This window comes from Ambystoma mexicanum, chromosome 7q (assembly GCF_040938575.1).
Source record: "Ambystoma mexicanum isolate Mex_15411 chromosome 7q, UKY_AmexF1_1, whole genome shotgun sequence".
In the NCBI taxonomy this organism is placed as follows: domain Eukaryota; kingdom Metazoa; phylum Chordata; class Amphibia; order Caudata; family Ambystomatidae; genus Ambystoma; species Ambystoma mexicanum.
Genome location: NC_090941.1, coordinates 959,756,863 through 959,784,270, shown reverse-complemented (window position 1 = coordinate 959,784,270; position 27,408 = coordinate 959,756,863). Strand labels below are relative to the sequence as shown.

The 27,408-nt window shown below is 41.0% G+C and overlaps 1 protein-coding gene across 1 annotated transcript in view; it reads right to left on the bottom strand.

Annotated features, from left to right (window-relative positions):
* The window catches only part of LOC138528419 (retinal guanylyl cyclase 2-like), a 772,203-nt gene that overhangs the window by 416,211 nt on the left and 328,584 nt on the right, over nt 1-27,408 (bottom strand). Inside the window, exon 5 of the mRNA XM_069640033.1 lies at nt 23,442-23,526. Coding sequence (XP_069496134.1) covers nt 23,442-23,526 — 85 coding nt within the window. The remainder of the gene's footprint in view (nt 1-23,441; nt 23,527-27,408) is intronic.

The window sequence follows — 27,408 nt, the reverse complement described above, 5'->3', positions numbered from 1 at the left end:
TCAGCTATCAACAGTAACCCCCTTACTCTTGTTTATAATGCCCCAAGAGGTTCTAGATTCATGGTTACATTCACATTCAGCAAGAGACAACCATATCTCTATCTTTCTTTTTAAAGTAAGCACGCAACCAATAATGATAGTAGCTTTTCTGTTTTTTAACAGACGTAAAGAGATCTCGATCGTTGGTTCTGAGCCCAGTACCACTATAAGTAGATACTAAGGGCCTGATTAATGGAATTATTTTGGTGTAAAATGGGGATCTGCGTGCCATTCCATCCGCAAATCCCTATTTGTTGAATGGGGATTTGCAGGCAGAATGGCAGGCAAATCCCCATTTTACACACAAAAAAATTCCATGATTCAGGGCCTAAGGATTTATTGTCATCCCTGAATAGTTGTTTAGCCTTTTTTTATGTTCATATCAATGGAAAATCTTATGTATCAAGTAATCATTTTAATGTTTGTTTATAATGATTTTGTCAATTTGTGTAATGTTTATTTATTAAACCAATTCACTTAATAAAAAAAAATAATTGCGGCATTTAGATGGGTTCCTTTGCAAAGTATAGAGGTAAACCCGATCGCCCACTTTTTATTCCTTTTTGGAGGTATTCAGGCCATATTGCGTGCCTACTTACCAAAGCATTCCTCAGGTTCCTCTGTGCCTAGGCAAAAGCATGTTGGAGATGCTTGTACACGTTTTCTACATATTCATGAGTGGTAGAGGCATTCATCAATGTCTTTTCCTGTGTTTGGTAGCACAGATGATGAGACAGATAATTTCTCTACCCGTCATAAGTTCAAAAGAAGACATCCTAGTAGTGTAGATCCTCAAGAACATACGAACAATGATGAGAGTGCCAAAATTGTAGTTAACACAACTTTATTGCGAATGCAAAATAACACCCGAGAGTCAGTCAGACCAAAAAGTTGAGAACTCATCCCACCCCCATCAGATAGTTTTATTTAAAAACAAAAACCACATACTTAGAATACATTTGTGTACAATGTAAATATTATTTGTAACTACATTCTAAGCATCCTATTAGCTCCTGCCTATATAAAACCTAAGTCAGCAGAAATTGCTCTGTTCTAGTTGGTTGGCACATTTCCCTATTGTGATTGGTTAGTACAATAACAGGTTACATCTGTATGTGCATCCCCCCAGATTACCTAATCATGTCCAGTCAGTAGGAAGAACGAAATCTGCCATTCCTGGACAATAAACTAAATACAAGGACATTCTCCTCTGTGAGACCAGATAACTTGGCATCCTGAGTTACTCCCCACACCTGCTTCTCTCCCACGTTAATGCCTATCCCTGTTACTATCACATAATTGTCTGGCTATGCCAAGGACTAAAACCATGATTTCATTGTGTGATCAACTCCCTTGGGAAAGATTTCATGAGAACGTGAATTAAGGCCTCGATCTTAAAATAATAGTTAATATTTGTGCTGGCAGACCATCCAGCCAAGTACTCTGCAGTTAGAAGGCTCTCTTGGATGTGACATAAATGGAATCTATTTCAAAATGGGAGGAAAACTGAAAAGACATGGTGGAGTACTCAGAGGCCTACCTTTTGATATAATGGTTAATATTTGTGCTGCTAGTTCACTCTATGCATACTTGGCCCTCCATGGGCTCTCTAGAGTGATGCAGAGCAAGACCAAATTCAATAAAATAGGCAAAAACAATCACATTAATAGCAGTCCCTAAGCTTATATTTTCTTACGTTTAAGATGTTGCACCCTCATATTAACAGTAGCAGATGTAGGTGTAGATCTCAGAGCATTCAGCACTAGTGGAAATTGCAAGTCCCAACTGCATCAAGAATCCACTACAAATGTCTAAAAAACTCCCACAATAGTTTATTTTACTGTTCCACGTCCTCCTGCTGAATTATGGGTAGTAAGCGACATGAAACTTCCTTTTGACACCTAAAATGTTCCACATGTTAGTCATTACTTCATTGGTGACATAACTATCCCGATCAGATTCAATCCTTTGAGGAAGGCTGAATAGAGCAAATATGGGATTCATCAATAACACAGTTGTAATTTCCAACTTGTAGGCATTCAATCCACTTGGTAAAGATGCACATAAGGGTGAACATATATTTGTTGCCACATGCAGAATGAATGACTGGACAAATAAAGTCATTCTGAAGCTCAGACCATAACAATTTCATTCCTCTCTTTTGTAAAGGAACCTGGTGAGTGAGAGATGCGACTGGAACTGAGCATAAACCCTTGTAGCCAAATATCTATACAGGGCATGGATTCTGAGAATGAAATAAATCTACTCTTTTAATTATATATTTAATGTGGCTAGTAAGAAACCTCACATAGTACCTCCATCGTCTTTTGAAATTCCAGTTGACCAGCTGTTGCTACATCATGGGTATGATATAGCTTTATGCTTTGGATTGAGATAGTGGACCATTTGGACCAACTGATCATGACGAAATGTGGGTTTGCTAACCAAAAGTCCACCATAAATTTTGAACATTTTATGAAACTTCATTAAGACTCAGTTCTTACTTTCCCTGACTGTCTTGTCCTGTTAAGAGAAGGTTTTCTGGATCATCTAGATAGTGATACACTTTTCTAATTAATGGATTGTTTTTTTGGGCAGTAATTGGTTCATGATCTGGAGCATCTCTACTCCATTGAAGAGTAAAAAGCTTCCTTTCAGCTTGAAATTGTGATCGAATTACTGCTTTTATATGCATTTCTTCAGGGATGTGTTCCATTTCAATGTATTCATCTTGGATGCTCCAGTTTTGACTAGTTCGACAAAATTGTTTCCTGTCAAATCGGTTCCTCAACTTTTGAGTGCTGCTTCATAATATTCCTGAAAATAATCAGATCATTTTATGTAAAAAAAATCATCTAAAATTTCAATTACCCCATGTGTTTTTTTTTTTTATTTTAAACATAAACTGAATTGGTTATGATTGTTACTTCCTGGAGTTGTTGGTTGAAGTCAGTAAGGACAAATGTATGTATGGCTATCAATTCCATCATCTGACTACTTCAAGGACCAATTTTATAGCCGGCTAAGGATTCAGGGATGTCATTCACTCAAGCATTTCCAACCTCAGCTACTAATTCCTTCTCATAATTTTCTTCTGTATGGTAGGAAATTGCAGTTACGTAAACTATGGGCATTCCCTGAAAGGTGTTTTTTTCATTATACATCTCATGAGGAGAAGCTAGATATGCCTCCATATTGTTTGTTTGTTCATCTGGATAATTGTCTTGGACAAAATCATGTAGGTTGGGAAGGAATTGTGCCATTATACTCATTTTGCCCATATCTAATTTCTACAGGATAACCCTGCATTTAAGGAATCTAGAAAGTAAGCCTTGGGTTAGAGACTTTCCCAGGTCGTATCCTGTCACTCTGCAAATATTGTAGAGGCTGGTGGGAGGTCTCAAATATTATATGTTCCCACTGATCAACAGATGATAGTTTTACAATGCCCATATCGTTACCAGGAGTGATTTATTTCATTCATTACATTTGATCTCAACAGGAAAAACAGTTTTGCTTGCATACTAGATCACTTTTTTTAACATGGGCATGCTTCTAATATAAGACTACAGTTAGACATGTATCAGAACATTCTTTATTTGTAATGGGATAAGCCAATCACTGCGCTTGGAAAAGACTTCTTTTCAGTCACTTTGAGAGTCCTCCAATTCCTTCTTGACCCCGGTCTTAAAAATATGGACCAAGGATTGAGTGATCTTTGTTTAATTCTCTATGAATGTATGGCTGTAGTTAGTCAATCCTAAAAGAATTCTTAATTCACACAGATTTGTGGAGTTCTTCAATTGCAATATGGCCTAAACCTTCGTTTTCCTGGATTAATACCCTCAGCTGTGTTTTCATGTCCTAGAAAGCATCTATGCCAACCTTCCAGATTTAGGTGTGATACTCTCAATTTTTCTTGAAAAATGTTTGCTATTTCGTACATTCTCCCTCCGAAAATATTACTAACCACAATGCAATTCAATGGGACATTTTTATTCTCCTGCTTTCTCAGGTGAAATCTGCTTCCTAGTTGATCGACAATGTTGGCATGTTTGCGAAAATGTACTTTAGTTCTGCACCATTGTGCTTTTTGAAGAGATAACTTCATACCTGTGTTAGTTGGGTAAACAAATGGCAGATCTCCTCTAGGTATTCTTCCACAGTTTGCCTTTTAATTAGGAGGTCACTACTGACTTCTACAATTGTATTTGCTCTCCCCTCTTGCTTCTCCATTCTTTTTAACTGCTTACTCTCTGTTCTCTCCTCCTCTCCCTTTTCCTATATCCTCCGCTCCTTCCCTTACTTTCTTCTATGCACTTACTCTATCAGAATTGTCCCTGGATCTAGTATGATAGCAACCTCGTCTGTCTCCTCCCCCTCCCCTTACTTGTTTTTTCCTCCCCCCACCCTCCAGCACTGAAATGTCATCAGGCCTAGCACGATAGTCGCTTGTTTTGTTCCCCCCTCCCTTTCTGCACCCCTCTCCCTCACCTTTTGTTTTTCTCCAGCTCTACCAGAAATGTCGTCAGGCCTAGTATGGTAGTCACCTGTCTGTTTCCATTTCATTCCCACTCTCTCCCTCCCTTACTTATCTATGTCTTAGTGCTTGAACTATCTGAAATGTTGCCAGGCCGAGTACGATAGTTAATTTCACATCCTTACTGTTCATGGCCTGTAAGAATGTCATTGTATTTTCCCTTGTCTTGAAGCACTTTGAAACACATTGTATATAGGCGCTATATAAATAAACTATCATATGAAATCATATCATATCCATATATACAAAATGTCCCTTTTCTACAAGATCAGGCATGACTTTATGCAGGAATACATTGAACTCATTTCTGATGTTAGTATGCTGAAATGGAGTTCGGGACCATGCATATTTAGCACCTCCAAACATAAATGAAAGTTTGCATTGGTGTTCCTGGAGTACAGAGACAGTCCAATATCCCTGAGTCAAATTGAAGGTAGTACATATTTTGGAACCCTGGATCTTTGCAAGACCCTTATCACTATAAGGGAGAGGCTGCCAGGTGATGTGTAACCTAATGTTACATGTTCTCAGTTCTGTGCAGGTTCTCCACTGTCAAATGGGTTTCAATTGTCCTAATGCTGGGTATTTAAGGTGCTTTGAACTGGTTGAATAATCACATGGGTTTACAAGTTTTTGATAATCTCTGTGAGTGATGCCATGAATGCTAGAAGTAAAGAGTATTGTGTTACAAGTATTGGGACAATATTATGATCCACATGTTTCATGTCATAATGATGGGTCCACAATCATAGGAATTGACATAGAAATGTTTCTGGAAGTCTAAAAATACATGTCTTAACTTTTGTTTTTGTTCTTCTGTCTCACAGGCATCAGCCATACTGATCTGTATTTCCACCATCTGATGGACGCCTGGAAATATTTTATGGTTGGCTATTTCTGATGTATATTCTGATAGGTTCTTTGCTTAGGGTGTCTACCTGTTTGATTGATTCATTTGCATTGAGTTAGCTACTAGTGTCTCCAAATACTATATCATCTTCCAGGATATGACTGTAAGGGCACAGGTAGTATAAGATACAATCCCTCTCCTGTCAGGTATGAAGAGTTTCTGTCCTGCTAGCATCAATATTGTTATAACAATCTTCAATTATGTGACCATTGATGGGATTGACCAAATCCATGGAAAGGTGTCTATAATGAATAGCTTTTCTGATGGAGGGTTCTTGGGATAACATGAGGCTTTGTGGATCATTATTGTCAACTAATATTCGGATGGTGTCATCTTTGAGATTTACTAATGGGTTTGGTTAGAAAGAGAGGTCCTGTTGCTGAAGATTTTTATTTCTTCATCGAAAAAGGTCTGTCCCTTTCTGATCTTTATTGGCAAAGTGTACTGTTGAGTATTTCCCCGAATATTCACTTTTTTAATTTGAACCTCAGCAGCACATGGCAGCAATTGCGTTGACCTACATGTATTTCATGATCTTTCAAGCACATTGAATTTTCCCTAAATCTGGACCAGAGTTTTAAAAATCCAAATTACTTGCACATCAATGTAATATGTTATTGCCAATGTTAAAATAAAAAAAAAAACATCTATTACAACCCACACATTATGATTTATCTTTGTGTTTCCAGTTTAAATCTCCAAAATACACCTGCTGATAATTATGTTATGTTCTTTGAATCCATCACATCAAGACCAGATTCTGTTTATCTATCAGATTACATGTGGGAATGTTCTGATCCTTCAGTAATTGCATAAATAATCTTTCACTGATGACGATTCTTTCTTAAGTTAAACTTTGCAGAACACTGATTCCTTAGCTTCATTGAGATGAATAGGGAAAGTATGAGCTCTCCTTTCCTTCCTAGCATAACCAACTAAACTGCTGATTATATCTGCTGTGTTAATCTCCACTTGCCCTTGATCCTTACTGGAAGTCTGTTGTGGATAAAATGTCAATGCATTTTTCTCCATTATTTGGGTGAAGGTTTATTCTCAAAGATTATGTGAGATTCCATTCACTATCCTCTTGTTCCTTTACAGATATGATAGTGATGTCTGGGACTTGAGTGGTGTGAAAATGCATCTCTACTCAGTCAGGATGTTGTTCAAATGAGAGGTGCCATTCAAAGTAGCACAATTTGACATTTTTTTATTTGTTTGGGGTGCGTGTTTGGGTCTGCAATCTATCAGAGACAAATTCCTCCCAAGTAAATTGTTTCCCTGTAAAGCAGGTGTGCCCCCGAGGAGCCACGACTATCACTGAATGGGTGAGTTTATGTTGCCTGATTTTGAATTTCTACTGCAGTAACATCATCTACAGGGATTTCCCTTCAATCAGAATTATGTAGCTTTCCAAGGAGGGGGTTGAGAGTAATTGAGGGTGATTTTCCCCTCTTCCTTGGTTTAGAGTTTTTTAAGTACTTGCCGAGATATCAAGCTTGCCTGAGACTGTGTTTCTATGAGGGCCAATAGGTATCACTATCTCTGAACTTGTATAGATGTGAAAAACCTTTCAATTTCAACTCCAATTTACATAGAAAGTGAGAGTTAGTGGATCATTTCGATTGCATTTTGTCAATGTGTGGGATTTCACATGCTAGATCTTCAGCAGATTGGGGGCATTATCATCAGGATCAAGTTGTTGAGGTAGAGATAACAATGCAAGGAAAATATTTTAGTTCTAGTATTTCTTTTGAAATTATTGGATTTGGTTTTTCTTAGGTCTCAGGTCTAGGGGTTTCACGGCTAATCACTTTCTTTTCCTTCAGTTTTTTTGTTGTACGTCGTTTAACTCAGATTATCTGCTCTGTTTCAGGAAGCATTACATCTTGGAAATAATAAACCCTAGATACTCCACACAATTCTCCTCTGTCAATATTACATTTTTATCCTCACTAAATTTCATTTGATTTAGCTGTCTCTGATTTTGTCTCAGGGAATAAAAAGGATTCACCCTTGACCTTTGCCATTTCTTTTTTAGCAAATTCAGGGGTATTTTCACAAGGGGTAAAATTAGGTTCCTCTATGGCTTACCACATCTTTTCTGTTGCATCCCCATTTTCTGCTTCTTCTTATGTATTTTGAATTAGAATAATTTGTTCTTGCAATTGTCCATCCTGATCTGTTGACTCCGTCTGGCCAAGGTTTCTGTGAGCATTAGGATCAGGATTTCACTGTTGGGATCTCATGATTTGACCAATGCTCTCTAGTATGATAATGTTAATAATGTAATGAATAATAATAATAATAATAGTAACATAAGTAACAGTAGTAACAATAATAATGATATTATCATAATACTCATGATACCAACAACAATAATAGTGTTTCACATATACTAATGTGACTACTAGTAATATAATAATAACACTAATAATGAGAACAATATTGCTATTTTTACTTCTGCTACTGCTATTACTACTAGTAATAATACCAAAACAGCAATGATAACAACAATGTGAGAACAACATGAAGCTGAACAGTTGTTTTATTTAACAAATCAAGTTCTAAATATTTTTTTGTAATGATAACACTGTTTTAAGCATGTGTTGCTATGTTTTATTTATTTCTCTTTATTCAAATCAACAGATCATCGATATTTAACACACACAAACCCGAAAATAACAGATTAGCAAATAAGCAAGGACTATATGTATGGAAGGATGCTGCATACGCCATACCAGGGCTACTCACCGTTGGTAGGCTTCATGAATGAAACGTGCTAGGTAGCAATCAACTAAATGGATACTTCAATTTGCAATGACTACTACTGCACATCACACACATTGAAAACTCTTGCGAGTTACAAAGTAGCTCTGGTGGAATGTGAATTTGAAACCTTCCTTCCAGTTCACACAGAAATAGAAAAATGGTTTCTATCTGCTCCTGCAGGAAAAAAGGTGCGGATACATGTGAGGTGAATGTACACCAACTCTGTACTATTTTTAAAGAGAGGATTCCCTCCCCATGCTCGAAACCTGGAAGAGAATTCTCCAAAAGAGGCCCATAGTGTGGGACCGGGGTAATCACACAGATAAATGTCTGACATGTAGCTAAATCTACCCAAACTCTGCATGCTTTAAGTATGCCGTTGCCTGTTGGGCAGTCACTCACTGCCACTAAATCTGAATCCAAGTCCACTTACCTCCTCTACCTCTAACCACACAAGAGGACACAAGGTGCTATGGCTTGTTCTATGTCTCTCACTCTTCAGACCATTATCCCACCACATCAGTAGATATAGTGCTCTCAATCTCTTTGAGTGCACATAGAAAGTTCCTCTCATCTTTCACACCATTCCTGTTGGGACAGACTGGCCTGTAATGTTTTCCAAGAGATTTCCCAATAAGCAAGTTCCTCCAAGCGGACAATATAGGTTGGAAAATGTCTGCCTGATCTTGCCCTGCCTAACATGTAACTGATTCATACCCATCCATACTGACTGAAAGGAGGCAGCCTGCCTGCTTAGAAGTCTTCTGATTTCCAAACATCCTTCCCAGCTACCAATTTCACCAGCAGAGCAGAGCTCTATGTCCTAAACAGAGTTCTCACACCTACCTGGCTGACTGGCCCCCAGTGGATCTGTTGGGATTCCCTGCATACAGTTCCCCAGAAACCTCTTAGGTGGGGGCATGTGACTGACGAAACAAAGACTACCTCAGCCCTACTTGTCTAAACTACCTGTTTGTCCATCTGCATTTCACATTGGAACAAACCATTCTCACCTCTCTCACTGCACCTCAGCAATACTCAAACATGCACCTTATATTGAATCAGCAATGTTTTCTTTCCCTTTTGCAATCTGCAGTATATTGTGGCCTCAACATTGCTACATTGCATTAAAATGAGAAGACAGAGGGCCTCATTACGACCCTGGCGGAGTGGGTTTACGCCAGCGTTATTCGCGGCGGACCCGTCCGCCCTACTACGAGTTCCCGTAGCGCCATGGAGCGTTTTCCGCCTGGTTTTTCCGGGCGGAGAAATCCATGGCGCTACGGGACCTTGTTGTTAATTACGCCACCGTATTTTACGGTGGCGTAATTAACGCCTTCCCCACTCCCATTATACCCTATGGGGCAAAAATGGGAATGGGGAAGGGTAAAATGGGGGATGGGGATTTACCGCCCCGCCAAGGTCGGAATGGGGCGGAAAATCCGCCAACCCCCATGGCGCTATCGGCAGCTTTCCGCCGTGCTCCATGGTGCATTTTGCACCGCGATTTCCGCCAGGGTCGTAATGAGGGCCAGAGTATTCAGCTGGAGATATTCCGCCAGAGCCGAATAGCTATTTTTCAGCCAGAATTTGGCTAAATACTTACTCGAAGCCGAAGTTCGGTACACCCGCAATAATAGAAATGATCATATTAATGAAAAAGGCACTTTTCTTTATTCATGTACTTGCGAAGCAAAAGCTTTAGGTCATTAGCACAGGTGAAGATGGCCTATGTGTAAGGTACTGCCTATCTTAAAAATACTATTTTAGATTCTTAAAAAAAGGAGATTGCTTGGGATTGTACACGATCTCAATTCGAAACAATAAATACATCCTTTACCTCAAAGTCATGGTTTTGTGGAGGAGGGGGAAGTCTTTTTGATTGATCAGCATGCTGATTATCTGGTTATATTTATAGTCAGCTTTTTTGTGTCTAATGGCTTGACTAACACTTGCGAAATAAGAATACCACATATGCCAGGACCCCTGCTCTAAGTGCCAGTCAGGAGAAATCACTCAAAATGCTGTGTTTGTGTCTCTCAACTGGAGAAGTGCAGGAAGGGGAAGACCAGGAAGCAAGCATTCTTCTGCCATGACTCCACATACTGGAACAATGCACCTTTCATCATCAAGTGAATCACCTTCCTTTGGTCGTTTCAGGAAGAAATTGCTGACCCTGCTCTTTAGGGAGCACTATACTGACTGATGATTGCAGCACACTAACAGCACACTCCCGTCGCTAACCCACCTGTACTTCTCCTATGCACCCTATTCTTCACTTGTCTGGCATTATGTTGTTTTCGAGCTAGGTGTGCACTATATAAACCATCTACCTACTTAACTATGCCTGAGTAACCAGTAGTAATGAACAGTGCATGTTAAATGGAAATATGTGCAATTTAAACAACATTATAAAAGGAGATCTGAAGGTTGCATACTATGTAAAGGCATCCATCACGTATACCCCTTCTACCTCCATGCACCACTACCAACAAGTGAGGACAATGCACCACCAGAAGCAATGACATTGCCCAACTGGATCAAAGAATTTCTTCTATGCATCACAAATCTTGAGTAAATTAGCCACATAGATAAGAGAGGCATCCTCTCTCCTCCACACAGGAAAGAACCGAAAAACCTGATTTTAAAAGAACACCTCCGTTGATACAGACTGCTGCCTCACTGATGGACATCACCCATGTATTGCATCTCACTCCACATTTCTGTTACTTTGTATCCCAATTTTTCGTACATCACCTTGGTTCTAGGCCACTAGCTTCAAACTGTAGAAATGCCAAACATACACAGAAGGGGATATAGTTGACATTATATGAGCAATAGAAAGTGAAGGTGTTTGTAAGTCCCGGGGCCAGTTTACCGACATTTTGCACCAGCGCAAGTGCAAATATGCACAGTATTAGCACTAGGCAAACTTTGCACTAATGCAAAAAAACATTGGGCACATATTAAGAAACTTTGCACCATGATAAGTGACATTTTTCATGGCATAAGCAATCTGGCAAAAATTGGCCAAGTGCAGGAAACATACAGTTTCAAAGCATTTTTGCACTAGGGCAAGGTTTCCCTAGTGCTAATACTATTGCATATTAGCACTACCCAAAATTTGCTCTGGTGCAAAAATGCATTGAAGGTGCACATGTCATGTTGAAAAGGTTTTCTAATATGCCAACAATTTTTTTTACACTAGGGCAAACTTTGCCTTAGTGATAATATGGTGCAACTTTGCAATTGCACCGGTGCACATTTTGTATAATATACAATTTAAAATAGCACTTCAACCATGAAGCATTACTTTCTTGAAAAGGCAATTATTTTTATAAAAATAAAAAAATCAATACTAGGTATTTAATGCAGATAAATCACCTGCAGTGTAAAATATAACAAAACAGGCTCACTCTGCTGTCTAGGTACGGCAAGGGTGCATAAGGAGGAGACTGATACACAGGTGGCATGTTTGCTGGCATAATCCTTTCTTGTATGAGAAAATAAATAGAAACCCTCCCTCTCCCTAACCCTAAAACTTGTAACTAAGAATGACTCCCTTCGTCTGGACTATAGATCACAATTCTAATTGTATGTGGGACCTTAATCTGTGGGAAAGTTTCAATCCCTTTTCAAGATACACAACAAAGATCCAAATTGAAATGTCAAACAAGCAGCAAAGTTCTCTGTTCAACTCAAAAGGGCAAGGTTCTAGCTTAAGTTATTTATTTATTTTATTTTATTTATTATTTATTTGCATTTGTAAAGCGCACAACTGCCCTCGGGCATCTCAGCGCTGTTAAGTAGGCTTACTTGGTTACATAAGTGCTTGTGGGAAACAGACAAAACATATATGCATATAGCCAGACCCCCTGTTGCAGAAGGCGACTTAACCTAGTTACATCAGTGCTAGCAAAGGCACACAATTTGGAAGGCAGCAGTAGCATACAACGCATAAAGTCAGTATCGGTGGCAAAGACCTGATGCACAACCCCATCTTGAAGGGCGACAACAGCATACAATGCATAACGTCAATGGCAAGTACATGGTGCCAGTCACATGCAGCATGGCGGCATCTACGTATATATGCATGGTCAAAATCAGTAGGCAGATATGTGGTGTCGATCACATGTTGCATGACGGCAACAACGCAAAAATGCATGGTCAGAATCAGTAGAAAGTGCAAGGTGCCAGCCACAATAAACAAAGGGGCCACTATGCTCTAATGCATGGAAGAAGTCAACAGAGAATGGCATGGTACCTGCCCCATGTTGAATGTAAAGATCGGAGAATTAAAGCACAGTGCCAAATCTTAGTTAGAGGGTGGCAGCTACCTACATATCCGAGGTCAGGTTAAAGGGGCTCTTACTCACACAGGTGACCAGCTGGATGGGGTGGGCACTTACTCACACAGGGTTAGGGGCGAGGAGACAGATAACGGAGCGGCGAGCGGCATACCGTGGTGGACAGGGGTAGACAGGGCCTTAGGAGTGGGCCTTGTGAGGATGGCCGGCCTTCCTATTGGCCAAGATGAAGAAGGCCACATCCAATCCCAGGGCACCGCAAACACCATGACACATGGCCATCTTGGGATGGCCGTACGGCAGTAATTACAAACGTGGCAAAGCACAAAAATGTGCATCACACAGACCTGGATACTGCATTATAATATGTTGACTATTCAGGCAGATGTAGGTGCCTGTGTCAGCAAAAAACATCTACGTTCTTTGAAGTTTGAAGTTTGAAGTTTTTGAAGTTTTGTTTATTTGTAAAGCGCACCAGGCCCATGGGCAACCGGGCGCATAATCTTAAATACAGGTTACAACACAGTATATACAAAGGGCTAGATTTGCTTTTTTGCCCGTTGTTACTTTTCAGTACTGGGTTGCTGTAGAATACATCTTTCTCCAGGTATCTTGTAAGCTTGAATTCTAAGAGAATGACTACCTTCTTCAGGTGTCTGGCTCTCAGTATTTTTCTTTGCACACATTCAGGGGGAACAAATTCCTTTACCTGGCCTAACTTAGCTCTATTCTCAGACTTACTTTCACAGTTTATAATGTCAGGGAGAATGTCTCCCTTCCCCTGGCCTTTCTCAGGCTTCTTAGTACAATTCACCACACATGGGGGGAATGCCTCCCTTCCTCTGGCCTTTCTCAGGATCCTTATTACATTTCACAACTCCCAAGGGAATGCCTCCCTTGCCCTGGCCCGTCTCAGGCTTCTTGTAACAGTTAACAATCTTAGGGGGAATGGCTCCCTTCCCCTGGCCTTTCACAGGCTTTGGCAGACCTGGTTCACTCTCCCGCCAGGTACTGCAACAAAGATGACGACTGTCAAACGTTCCTCTGGTTTTGGCGTAGACCTGGTTTACCCTTCTACTATGTTCTGCTCTTGTATTTTGCTGTGGGTCCGAGACCCACATTTGGATTTCTTTCCCAGGGTCTCCCTCGTCACCCCAGCTCAGTATTCGTGGAGTTTTTCACAGCTCCCCTGCACCCTTTTCAACCTTTCCAGCTACACAGATACATTTAAGGTTCTTGCTGGCTTCCTCGAGTTGGTCTGGGGCTCTCTGAGCTACGGTCTTCCTCAGGCTTTTCTTTTTTTCTGGCAGGCTGCTGTGTTCCCACATGCGTGTTATGGCTGGCGTGCACCAACCAGTTTCTTATCGCGCCCAGACCTTCTCCTGGATAGGCTTCCATCATGTTACTCTGCGCTGGAGTGAAAAGGGATGTCTCGGTTCCTACATTCATGCTGCACGCGCTGACTTCTTCCTGATGCTCTGCCGAACTGCTTCCTTGCTCGCGGTTCCGGCAGGGGGGTTTCTCTCTCTAATTATGATCCATTGGCTTGAATATTGTCCAATAAGAATTCAAGAAACACTAGGCTGCTCAGTATTGTTTCCAGGAGTGCGCTTCATGCATCTGCACTTCCCCCTCATCCCAGTACTTCTCTAAGTGTTCTCCATAGGGTTCACCTGACACTTCTTAGTATTAGTATTTCTACTTTGGATCGCCTTTGGTTTGTCTATGTTCTTCATCGGCCCAGTTCTCTTGATACTATGCACATGATACATGTACATGGGATGACAGGGTAAAGGAGGGTTAATTGAGGGGAATTGGCTGGTATACTGTGTTCTTCCTGGATAGTCGTCCGTAGTCCCACACAGGGAATACCTCCGTGTGAGAACTATATGCTGAGTACCACCGCAAGGTGGACTATCGGGTAGCGGCCTCACCTCCTTGGCCTCATGAGAAGGGGCTCCCCCAAGGAAAGAAGGGATGCCATCACATAATTTGTCACAGTATCTTGGGCAATTTCTTTTAAATATGCATATTTCACACTACTTTGCAGTGATAAAAATTTTTGGAAAGTGAAGAAAGCAGCCCATCTTGTCGTCTTCTTGACTGAATGGTTTCAAGGGGAAGAAACATGTGCATCTTTACATGTTTCCCGGGAGTCAGGGATTCATTCTAAACAATATAAAATGGCATTAGTAGTTTACAACTAAAACAATGGTGCACTTTGGTACTTGTTTTCCAATTGAACGCATCCAAAATTGCCTATGAAAAACTGAAAAAAAGACTATGGAGGTCATTACGAGGTTGGAGGTAACCATGCCGCAATTTGCAGCATGGTTACCTTCTTACCAGGTACTGGGTACCGGGTCCGGGTTCCTCAAATGAGGACTTACCAGGCCATTCCAACCTTGGAGGACCCGGTAATTCCTCATTCGAGGAACCCGGACCCGGTACATCCCCATTCCCATTGGAGCCCCCATAGGGCTCAATGGGAATGGGGAGGGAGCTAACAACGGGCCCGTTAATAACGGTTCCCGTTGTTAGCTCCCTGGTCTGCTGGTTTGACCAGGCGCCCTTTGCGTGTCCCGCAAGCAGACTCATAATGGGGCGGTAAGGGGTTAACGGCACCGGCACCATTGCTACCGCTTATAACCCCTTACCGCCAAGGTCGTAATTACCCCCTATGTCTTATCTCTTTTGAAATCCTCGTAGCATCGGAAGAATAAATGCCTGTGTGAATTCTGCAGAAGAAACAGCATGCACAGAATAAAAAAGTGCATTTGAATTGATGGACTATAAGGAGAGTGGGATCCCCGCCTTAAAGTATCGCAGGCAGCATTGAGAGAGAAATTCTTCCTTAATCCCCTGCTGAACAGAGAGAAGCTGTCAAATGAAATCCCTATAAACATCTGGCACTTGCACTAAGAGTGGCTGCCAACTGTTGGGGTACCCAGATTGAATCTCTGTTTGAATAAAGTTTTATTTCCTGATGAAGGCCTTAGAATCAGCTGTTCGAGAATGCTAGGAAAAAGCGTATCTCATTTACATGGCCAAAACACATGTCGACAATTGACTAGAGAATATATCTGTACTAAGTCCCCTCCCTTTGTTTCCAAGAGGTCATTTTAACAACAAAGTCCTTGTCCCATAGCTTTTGTGCATCCTTTTCTGCGAAATGTCCATATAGTTCATTTGTGTGACCAGTACATTTATGTATCATTCTATCTCCGTAATGAAAGTGCAGAGTATAGATGAGGGCAGGGTTTTTTCAGTTTTTCCTGACAAAAACAATTGAAATAAGTTGTCTGAACTCATCTGTCAGAAACGGTCTACCGGATACTTTTCAAAGTCACTGAGTACTAAGCCCACATTTCAAAGGTTTTAGAATGTTTATATTTGATCATTGATTCATTGTTTTATATGAGTTTGTTAAGTATGTATTATGTCTGTGAGAAACAAAGAATAATTCGTAAAAATGGAAAATAATTAAAGAATGAATGTTTTGATATAAATGATTTCCTGGTGTATTATTTTGGTATTGATTAACCGCTGAGATAGGTCAGAACCATCACAATAATTGTGATTGTGCAAGGAAGGGGTAACCGAATTCCACACTTTATACACTGTTTATCATGGAATAGTAGAAGTGTAGAAGTGAAAATAGTAGGAAAGAGTATAAAGGAAAATATCTGGCACTCCATGGATTAGCTGGCAGGAATTCAAAACATTCAGTTTCATAAAACTTGGATGTGACTGCGCAGACAAGGATTGATTGCCTTCATCCCAGTTGTGCTCTGTTAAGGTTAGAGATGGATCAGGAAGGATTCTTATCAGGTTATCAATGAAGTAGTAATGTAATGCTGCAGAAGCGTAACTTTATATTTCTTCATACTCTGGAGATGTTATGATATATATATATATATATATATATATATATATATATATATATATATATATATATATATATATATATATATATATATATTTTATATTGGTAATTCTACCTACAGGAAGCAAGTCTGAGCTGCACTCTCCACTGTCACCATGCTCACCCAATTTGATCAAAGAAAATCTGGAGTCCACACCAACGTTTTCTTATTCGACTTAGCTTCCTTTATTTGTTCAGCAGGGAAAATTTCAAACGTATTTAAAACCATGGATATTAACTCCAAAATAGAAAATGACCCCAAGGTGGGCCCTCCCAAGTGCAATATTCCTCCTTAATAGAGGCATTAACGCGTTTCGCGGCCGACTCGCTGCTTTCTCATAACAATTAGCCCTCTTTGCCATGAACAATTTTAAAACATGAGAAAAGCAGGAAGAAAGGGAAAAGGGGGAGGGGTAGCAGCAAAAGCAAAAATCGGCAAAGGACCACATTTGTTTTCAGCATTCCAGACCGATTCCGTGTCGGCCATCTTTGCCTAGTATGATTACCACTGAGCAATGCATGCACTCCATGGACATTTTCATATGTATGCTTTGCAAATTGGGTGCCTCATGTACAATAGGTATACATAATTTATCCAAGTTAGTAAATTATTTATGTTGACTCTATGCTCGTCCCCAGGGATTTCCATTTCTTATAGCCTAAGTGCTCATAAAGTTCGCCATACAGTTCGGGTAAATTCGGCCCAAATAGTGCTCTCTCAGACCCGTTTGACCTAATTGTTTTCCTGCCTGTACCTCTTACACATGTTATTCGTACTAGGTCAAAATCTTAAAGTGCTTAGTGCATTAGCAGCATTAGTTATTTTATAATTTTAAAGTGACAAGTGCATAATAAAAACATCTCATCTCACCCTGTTAAAATACAAAAGTGTATCTCTAAAACTACAAGTTTAGGTCTCCATGTCGTTACCCCCAATGTATGAGCATTAAGGTGATTCACAATATTGGATCTCTACTCAGGCCCTTGTGTGTATGCTTACTTTGTAAGGTGCTTGCTGCGCAGATAGTCACCATTTATTCATCCTTAATGGTTGGAATGGGGATGACATAATAATCATAATCCATTAATCGGAAAAACATTCTTTACCCCTAAGCACCCCCCACTATTCATGGGTTGCTGTGTGGTCGTTGAGTTGTATTAGTCCAACTCTGCCTTCTTCCCACCAGCATTACAACGTCTCCCACTCTCCCTTCTCTATTCTCCCAACCTCATGAAGAGAAAAATGTATTATGAATTAAAATTCATTCACAATAAATGTGCTAAAAAGCAAACACAAATCTACCAACACCATAGAAATTTTAAAAGAACATTAAAAACAACTACTTGATATCTTATACCCCGAGTCATACGGTCAGAGGTTTCACATTTATCCCTTGTTTCGGATTATCTCTTCACTCTTTAGAAACCGTAATACATGTGTTAAAACTGATTACTCAAGACACATGGTAAGCAGCTAGTTATTGCTCTTATCATGATATGTGGGCATGGTAATATGAACATTTCTTTAGCAGCCCAGAAAGGTGTATAGCTCCTCATTAATGTTATGCCCGTTGGGCTGTTTGCTTTCAAAGTCTAATATACACCTTGTTTCTTTTTGTCTCAGCTGCTTCTCCTTGTCGCCTCCCCGTGGGCCCAATTCTATTTTGCATATACCAAAGAATCTGAAACTGTCTATTTCTTTGTTATGACATTCATAAAAGTGTTTGGCCATTGGATAGTTCACATCATTGTGTATAATGGCTCGCACATGCTGTTGTATACAGATCTTTAACTTGCATTTCGTGCTGCCAATATAATATTTCAGGCATGCGCAGGTGAGGGCATAGACTACATAGTCGGTTTCGTAGGAGATCCGTTGTTTAATCTGTACTGTGCGCCCTGTCACCGGATGTATGAAAGTGTCACCATCGATTGCATATTTGCATATATTGCAGCACCTGCATTTATGAAAGCCTTTCCTTTTCGCTGTTAACCAGTTACCTGATATATTATCTTCTTCCTTGGTCATAAAACTTTGGACCAGCATGTCTTTGAAGGATCTATTCCTTCTGAAAGTGACCTTAGGGTGGGGTTTAAGGCTTTTTGCTAAATCCGGGTCAGCTAGCAAAATACTCCAGTGTTTTTGCAAAATGTGTTTAATACTTTTAGCCTGGTTATCAATTGTAAGTATACATCGAGTGCTCTTTCCCTCTTCTGATTTTTGTTTGTTGTTCTTACCAGCTAGTAAGGTTGGTCTCTCAATTGCTCTATCCTTCAGGAAGGCTCTCTCGATAACTTTCTTCGGATACATCTGCAGTTTGAATCCTGCGGCCGTCAGTTTGCTCTCTCTGTCGTAAGACTCCAAGGTGGTGTTGTTTCTTCTGAGTCTCACTAATTCCCCATAGGGGACACTCCAAATCACATGTTTGGGATGTCTACTGTGTGCATGCAGGGGAGTATTAGAGCCAATCTTTTTCCTGTGCAGCTCACAGGTTATTTTATCGTTGACAATTCTGATATTAACATCCAAAAAGGTAATAAATGTCTGGCTGTGAGTCTCAGTGAATCTTAGATTTTTTTATTTTGATTCAGTTCCTTAACATACTCTAACCAGCCCTTTGCAGTCCCTTTCCAGATGATAAAAAGGTCATCGATGTATCTTAACCATAAAACCACATTTTGCGTATGTATCTGATTCCCGTCTGACCATGCCTCAAGTTCTTTCCATGCCCCCATCATAAGGTTTGCATATGAAGGCACAAAAGTTGTTCCCATAGCCGTCCCTTGTACCTGCTTGAAATATTCATCATTGAATAGGAAGACATTGTTCGTAAGGCATAAGTCGATCATTTGCATCACCATCTCATTATGTTTCAAAAAGTTCAAAGATTTGGTATTCAAATAATGTAGACATGCTGTTTTCCCATCCTCATGTCCAATCGAAGTGTAGAGGGAAACAACGTCCATAGTTGCCATCAGGTAATTTTTTTCCCAGGGAATATCTTCTATTTTACACAGGAAGTCAGTGGTATCTTTGATATATGAGGGAAGTGTACACACAAAGGGGAACAATACCTCATCGATATATTTCGACACATTTTCCAATGCTGAGCCTATTAGGCACACAATGGGTCTCCCAGGTGGTTGTTTCAGATTCTTATGAACTTTGGGTAAAAAATATATTGTCAGAGTTATGGCATTGTTGATCCACAAGAATTTGTATGTTTCTTCTGATATAATACCCATTTATTCATATTTTTTTAGGAAGGATTTCACTGTTTGTTCTAATCTCTGCATGGGGTATTCTTTCAATCTCGTATAGCACTTGGTATCATTGAGGTGTTTGTATGCCTCTTTAATATATTCGGTTTTGTTCTGTAGAACAATGTTATGTCCCTTATCTGAAGTTTTTTTAATACAATTCTTCAGTTCCTGCAGATCTTTCAATGCGCTTCTTTCATTTTTTGTCAGGTTGTCTTTAAATGTTGAGTTTTTTGTTTTTCGACGTAAACTTTTTAGATCTTCTATAACGAGGCTTTGAAACACTCCAATGTTGCTAGCCACATTTGTGGTTGGATTGAATTTAGATTTGGACTTCAAATTGCTTTTCGCCATCCAGTCTGTTCTAATTCCTGCATCTGTGAGGTCAGTTGGTAAGGTTTCTTCTCCCATGTCAGCTCCCTTCTCTAGTTCCATACGATCAGTAAGTATGTCCACTTCCCTTATGGTGATCTCTGTTTTTCCTGTCTGTGCTTCCTTTTTGCGTTGTTGCCAATTGTTATTGGCAAAGAATTTCCTAAGGCGGATCTTTCTAATGAAATGGTCCAAATCTATCCTGGTGTCCACATAGTCATTATTCGCATTTGGACAAAAATTTTATCCCAAACTGAGAACTTTTTGTTGAGTTGTCGTTAAGGTATGATCAGACAGATTTATTATTTTGAAACTTCCATCATCCTGTGCATCAGCCTCACTCAATTGCCAGAGCGCAGCGATCTGCCCGAAGTATTGTTCTGGGAACTTCCTGCTCCTTTGTCCCCTTCTTGTTTGTTTCGGGCGCCTTTTCCTCTGCCCCGATTTGGATTTTCACCTCTTTTTTGTTTGTTTTTTTTGCCATCTTGGCATAGCAAGCGCATTTCTTCTAAAAATTTTCGGCGAACTTGTGGTTCCTCTGTGTCACTCCCCGTTAAATCTGATTCTGACACTGAAGAAAGTTCACTTGCGCTTGTTTTCTATGGCTTCGGTGGTCATTGGTGCTGTTTTGGGAGATGTTTGTCTCAGCTGATCAAACCTTCTTGCGAAGGTATACACTCTGCCTGTTTCATAATCTTCCTTGTCCCTTAGAAACTTTCTTTGTTTAATTTCTTCCTCATATTCGAGCAGGTTTTTATCCATTGTGTCTTTCAGTTTCTTCCCATCTCCAGTTTCTGTTATTAATTTTAGTTTCTCTTCCACTTTCGTTATTTTTTCTAACAATCCCACGTGGTCACTTCCTGCATACTTTATCAACAATAGTAGGAAAGTTTTAGAGCATTGGTTGGTGGCCTCACTCCACTCTTTTAACAACAGCGAGTCCTGTTCTTCGAAGGATGGAATTATTAAAATCCTCAGACCTCTTGGTATTCTGCCAACTTCTACATAGTTTTTTAGTGAATGCTCCTCCCACCATTTGCTGACCTCCTTGCGTTGTAGTTTTTCATTTCTGTTAGCAGGCCTATCTCGCTGTCATTTTTGGGTATTGCTTCTGTGGGTGTATCTTTTTTCGTTGCCATTTTTAACGTTTCATTGAAAAGTGTGAGGTCTTGTGCCCGCCGTGTTGCTTCTTTATGCACTTGGGAGTTTGCCATGTTTTGAATTTCCTTTAAAGGAAGTCGCAAGTTAGGTGCACTCCGACTCCTTTGATTGCTTAGTAGTGTGTGCTTTCCCCCCTATGATATTGGGGTCAGGCAAGGGCTTCTTGACTGTGGAACTTAAGAAAAAGTCTAGATCGACTCCTCAGGTTGTGTTACTTTTACGAGAAAAAAGGATTACAAATGCCATCTGTTTTGACTAGCCCGCTACAACATGCAACAGCTGTACTCACCCCGCTCTGCCTTGCCGCCTGTCCTCCAACCTGCGGTTCCGCGTTGCTAATGGGATTTTCAGCTGCCGCCGCCGTGTTAACGTGCTTGTGTTATGTTGCGGTAATCCGAGCAGCTACAGGACATACAGTCTGCTTCTCCGTGTTCACTGTGCGCTCCTCCTCCAAGCTCAACACTGGTGCTGCGCTCCACGCTGACACGATCCCAGCGTTATACGATATTGGTGATTCTACCTACAGGTAGCAAGTCCGAGTTGCACTCTCCACTGTCACCATGCTCGCCCAATTTGATCAAAGAAAATCTGGAGTCCACACCAACGTTTTCTTATTCGACTTAGCTTCCTTTATTTGTTCAGCAGGGAACATTTCAAACGTATTTAAAACCATGGATATTAACTCCAAAATAGAAAATGACCCCAAGGTGGGTCCTCCCAAGTGCAATATTCCTCCTTAATAGAGGCGTTAACGCGTTTCGCGGCCGACTCGCCGCTTTCTCACAACAATTAGCCCTCTTTGCCATGTACCATTTTAAAACATGAGAAAAGCAGGAAGAAAGGGAAAAGGGGGAGGGGTATCAGCAAAAGCATAAATCGCCAAAGGACCACATTTGTTTTCAGCATTCCAGACCGATTCGGTGTCGGCCATCTTTGCCTAGTATGATTACCACTCAGCAATGCATGCACTCCATGGACATTTTCATATGTATGCTTTGCAAATTGGGTGCCTCATGTACAATAGGTATACATAATTTATCCAAGTTAGTACATTATTTATGTTGACTCTATGCTCGTCCCCAGGGATTTCCATTTTTTACAGCCTAAAGTTCGCCATACAGTTCGGGTAAATTTGTCCCAAATAGTGCTCTCTCAGACCCGTTTGACCTAATTGTTTTCCTGCCTCTACCTCGTACACATGTTATTCGTACTAGGTCAAAATCTTAAAGTGCTTAGTGCATTAGCAGCATTAGTTATTTTATAATTTTAAAGTGACAAGTGCATATATATATACATATGTGTACCATGTTTACTCATTGAGTTCACATTTGCCCCCTTTGTCATGTTTGCGCTGTGAACAAATAAAAGATGTTTATTGTTACCCACCTCAAAAGTATTCACTTAGTGGACCAAAGAAGCAAAAAGAACTGAGTGGACCTGCTGGAATTCAAAGCTTTGACCATGAACACCGATCCCTGAACTGGATGCATTAGTTCCCTGAGCCACAGAGCTGGCTTTCTGTATGGGTAGGCTAGTCACATGTCAAGCATGCATCATGCAGCCATTCACCACTCCAAATGTTTTAAACGAGTGCCATTTAAATGGCTAATATTACAATGGTATGAGTTTATGGCAGCACTGCACCGGTAAAAGACCAGTCCAACACGGCTATAAAGTTTTATTTTAGACACACTTCAATGTCATGGGCACACAATTATCTTGTTCTGCAAGCCACACTTTGCACTTGTTGACAGAAAGGGTCAGGGCCTTTTCCACCCACTGTTTACAGAAACTATTTCCAGCCTTCTATTGTCAGAGATTTAGTGCAAGTTTAACATTTAATGTGTATAAGGAATTCTTGTTGAACTCTTGTTGCTCTGAAAATGTTGGCTTTTCCTATTGGTATTCAAGTTACATGCACATCTAAGTGTATGGCAATGATTTTGTTTTCTATACATATAGCATTTCAATGTTACATCTGTTAATAGTTGGTTTGCTTTACAAACACTCAGCTAAATTCCATTTTAATTTTAGGAAACATGTCATTCAATTTGCCAATGGTTTTAAACCAAGGTTGCTCTGTTTTAAAACCTTTGCAAATGCCTTTTAAATCTGCACAAGTTCTTTCTAATTAGTAAATACATGTAACAATACCTGATAAGATGAGAAACTGCAAAAGCACACAGGACCACGGCGAATATTAAACCAAAAGCAAGGATCACAATTGATGGTTCGATACCTAGAAAAGAAATTAAAGAAAAACAAATACATTTATTGTAAATATACTTTTTAACATGCACATTAAGCTAAATATAATAACTTGGTATTGGACTTACAACCGGATGCCTAAAGAGTAGTTAAGAGTAAGCCATGCTAATGATGGTTGATATATGATAACAAAGGTGGAGTTGACACAGCAGGGTTGCAGTCACAAAAAATGTATCTATTCCTATTTCTGAATAGCGCAAGTGTTGAATTTCTACTTTGTTAAATGCAGGTAAAGTAATGTAGATTCTTTTAGCATTTTATTAACTCTGTACACTGTATGTTCCACTGAAGAGGATTATATTTTTGGAAAATTCTGGTCTCTTTGCACTTTTAGAAATCAGGTTCCAGTGCATTTTGAATCTCCTGTTTTCACTTGACATTGATAGAAACCCAGTCTTTGGGTAAAACTATTCAAAGACCTAATATGTCAGGTGCTCTTTTTCAGGTGCTCAGGCGATTACCTGATGCACACCAGTGCATCCTTGTCATGGTAGCGTGAAAGAGGTGGACATCACAACTAAAATGATGCATTTGTCTGGCACCTCTCTCACCTAAAGTTGAAACACTCTCTATTGGTCTTTCATTCTCCCTACACTGAGCCATATGTTCCAAGCGTGAAAGAAGCAGCACAGTCCACAGTTTTTCAGAATCAGTTTGCTAGAGGGAAACAATCTTGGTTTCGATTTATATTGACAGGAGTCCTTTGTTGAGTCCTGTTGCAGCATGCAGAACACATCTAGAGGTGCACAGGGTATTCACCAGAAGGCTTTCCAAAACAGCACTGCCACCATCCAGGTGGGAGAGGACCAAGGCTTGGACAGCAGGTCCGACGTTGTTTACTGGGATGAAGGCCATGATTTTCCACATGTGAGACAGTTGATTCCAAGCAGTTTGTGTCTTTCTTGCTATGTACTATTTGAAGGAGAGGGGTCTGTCAATGTCAAATACAAGTTCAGGTGGCCAGCTGGGGTGTGGACCCCTCAGGGTTCATAGCAGGGAGCTATCATTAGTGAGCAGTAGGCATTCTGTGTTGGAAGGGATGAGCTTCAGGTAATTACCGGACACCCAGGACTGATTCAATGTGAGGCAGGCCTTGAGCCTGTGGATGTCTTTGATGGATGATATCTTGAGGTAGAGCTGTGTGTCATCTGCAAATTGGTGGTTGCAGATGTTGTGTGGAGCCAGGACGGTTCTTAGCAGTTCTTTGTAAAGTTTGAAGATCACACGGGAGAGGATGGATACCTGTGGGACTCCACAGGTGAGGGGTAAAGTTGAAGATCGGAAGAATCCAATTGTACAAACAGGAGGCGGTTAGCAAAGTAGGATTTGAATCAGCTGAGTATGATCTTGTTGATCCCAATCCAGTGATGTAGAATGTCGGTGAGTGTCAGGTTGTCTACTGATTTTGAGAGATCAAAGAGATCCAGGAGACAAGGATGGCCATCATCAAGGATATTCGGTGTATCATCGATCACCTTGATGGTAGCCGTTTCTGTGCTGCATCTGGGTCTGAAGCCAGATTGGTAGTACTGAAGGAGTTTTTGGCTTTGATGTGTTGAAGGTGTTTCATGGCTACTGCTTTCTCAGGGATCCTATCTAGGAAAGGAAGATGGGTAATTGAGCAGTAAATGATTATGAGTTGTCTGGGCCCAGTGTGTGTTTCTTGAGAAGCAGAAGGATTTGCCCAATCTTTAGGGTTGCGGGGAAGGTGCCTTGAGTAAAGGAGCTTTTCATGATTGTCAGGTATGGCAGAGTGCTTCAGTCAGAAGGGTCTTGAATACAGAGGTAGGGAGGATGTCATCTTCACACCCTAGGTCATGTGCATGCCCTCGCATTTTAGGCCACATGTGCCCCCTTGCACGTAGGCCGTGGGTGCCCCCTCGCAACATAGACCAAATGCGCTCCCTCACAATTTCTGTCAGCGTGTGTTCTCTCACAATTTAGGCCATGTACGCTACGCTCCCTCGCAACTTAGGCTGCAGATGCCCCAACGCAATTTAGGGTGCATGCGCTCCCTCGCAACTTAGGCCACATGGGTGCCCTCACTACTAGGCCGCGTGCACCCACCTTCTCTTAGTCGCTGCATTCCCTTGCATCTTACATTCCTGCAATCCCTGCGGTCCCTTCCCTCCCCTCCCATCTTAGCTCACTCCCTCCCTTGATCTTGGTTCCTCCTTTCCTCCCACCTCTCTCTCTCTACCCCTCAGGCCAAGCCAACTCCAGCACTGCCACCTACCTTCTTGGTCATCCGGCCCATGAAGCGTGTGTCAGTTGAGACTTTCATCATTACTTTCACTCCTCCTTCTGCACATTTGGCTGGCTCATACCCTGACACAGCCCTATCTAACCTTCATCTCTCTATCTCTAACACTCTTGATGTCCTTGCCCATGTCATGAGGATCTGTTTGAAGCCCAAAGCCAAGTGCAAGTCTTGGTACGATTCCAACCTTGTCACCCTAAACGCAATTGTATGGTGGCTGAGAGGAAGTGGAGAGCATCAAGCGCACCCACTGACAAACTGGCCTGTCGCCTGCACCAAAGGCAATTGAGACTCTCTGTCCTTGCTAAAAAGACAGTCCACATCCAAGCCTGCCTCTCTGCGGCATCTAAAAACTCAGCCAAACCCTTCAAAATCTGCAAGGAGCTGGCCAATCCTGCTGCAGTCTCTACCTCTCCTGTTCCATCCCAGGCCCTCTGTACGGTCTTGGCTTCTAATTTCATCACTAAAACTCAGGACATCTTGTCCTCCCTCTCTTCTTATACCTCCTCCTCAACTTCTGGCCCACCTGTGGCTGTCTCTCCTCCTCCTTTCCCTTGTTCACCCCAGACAATGTTTCTAGACAAGTCTGATCTATGAAAGCCTCATCAAAGCAGGTCTCCCCTGCTCATCCAGAACCATCAAGGACCACATTGACAACCTTGATCCAGTTTTGCCCCAATTTCTGAAAGCACTCCTTTGCCACTGGAACCTTCCCCTCCCCCTTAAGCACTCCCTTAAGCACTCCCTTGTGCACATCTTTCTAAAGAAGCCCTCAGCCGATCCTTCCTCTAGGGCTAACTATTGCCCAATCTCCATCACTCCTTTCCTGGGCAAACTATTGGAAAAGCTGGCCATCTCACAGCTAAACTGCACACTGAATATGTCAGTTGTCTCTACGACCACCAGTCTGGCTTCAGAGCTGCCTGAAGCATGGAAACTGCTCTCCTGAACACCCGTGAAGACCTGCTCTCTAAACTCGACTATAACCTTCCTTCTGTCCTCATTTTCCTTGATTTTTTTTTGGCTTTTGATATGGTCAACCATGCCATCCTGCATAATCGCCTCTGTGATAACCTGGGTATCACTGATCAGGCCCTGGCCCTGGCTGACCTCCTTTCACACTGATCGACCCTCTCAGGTGCAAATGGACTCTTTCCTCTCTTCGATCTCTCTCTCTACTTGATGATGCATTAATCAAATGAAAAGGGAAGAACATGGAAGACAGTCAAATTCATCGAATAGCTTAACAATCAGGACAGAAGCCTCCAATTCACAAAATAATCAAATGACTGCACCACCAATTTCCTAGATTTAACGATCTATGAGGACAAACAAAATAAAGCACTAGCAGTCAAACCCTACCATAAAAAATTTACAAAAATGCTCTGTTACATTTTGAAAGTTTCCACCCTAAACACTGAATGGAAAACCTGCCCTTTGGTCAATTCCTCCGGCTGAGGAGAAGTAGCTCAAAGCAATCTGATTACATCAGGGAGGCAAGCACTCTCAAAAACAAATTAAGAAAAAGAGGGTATCCAGAAACACTGCTGAGAAAAGCTTGTAAAAGAGTCAGGAACAACGACAGAGAGGTAC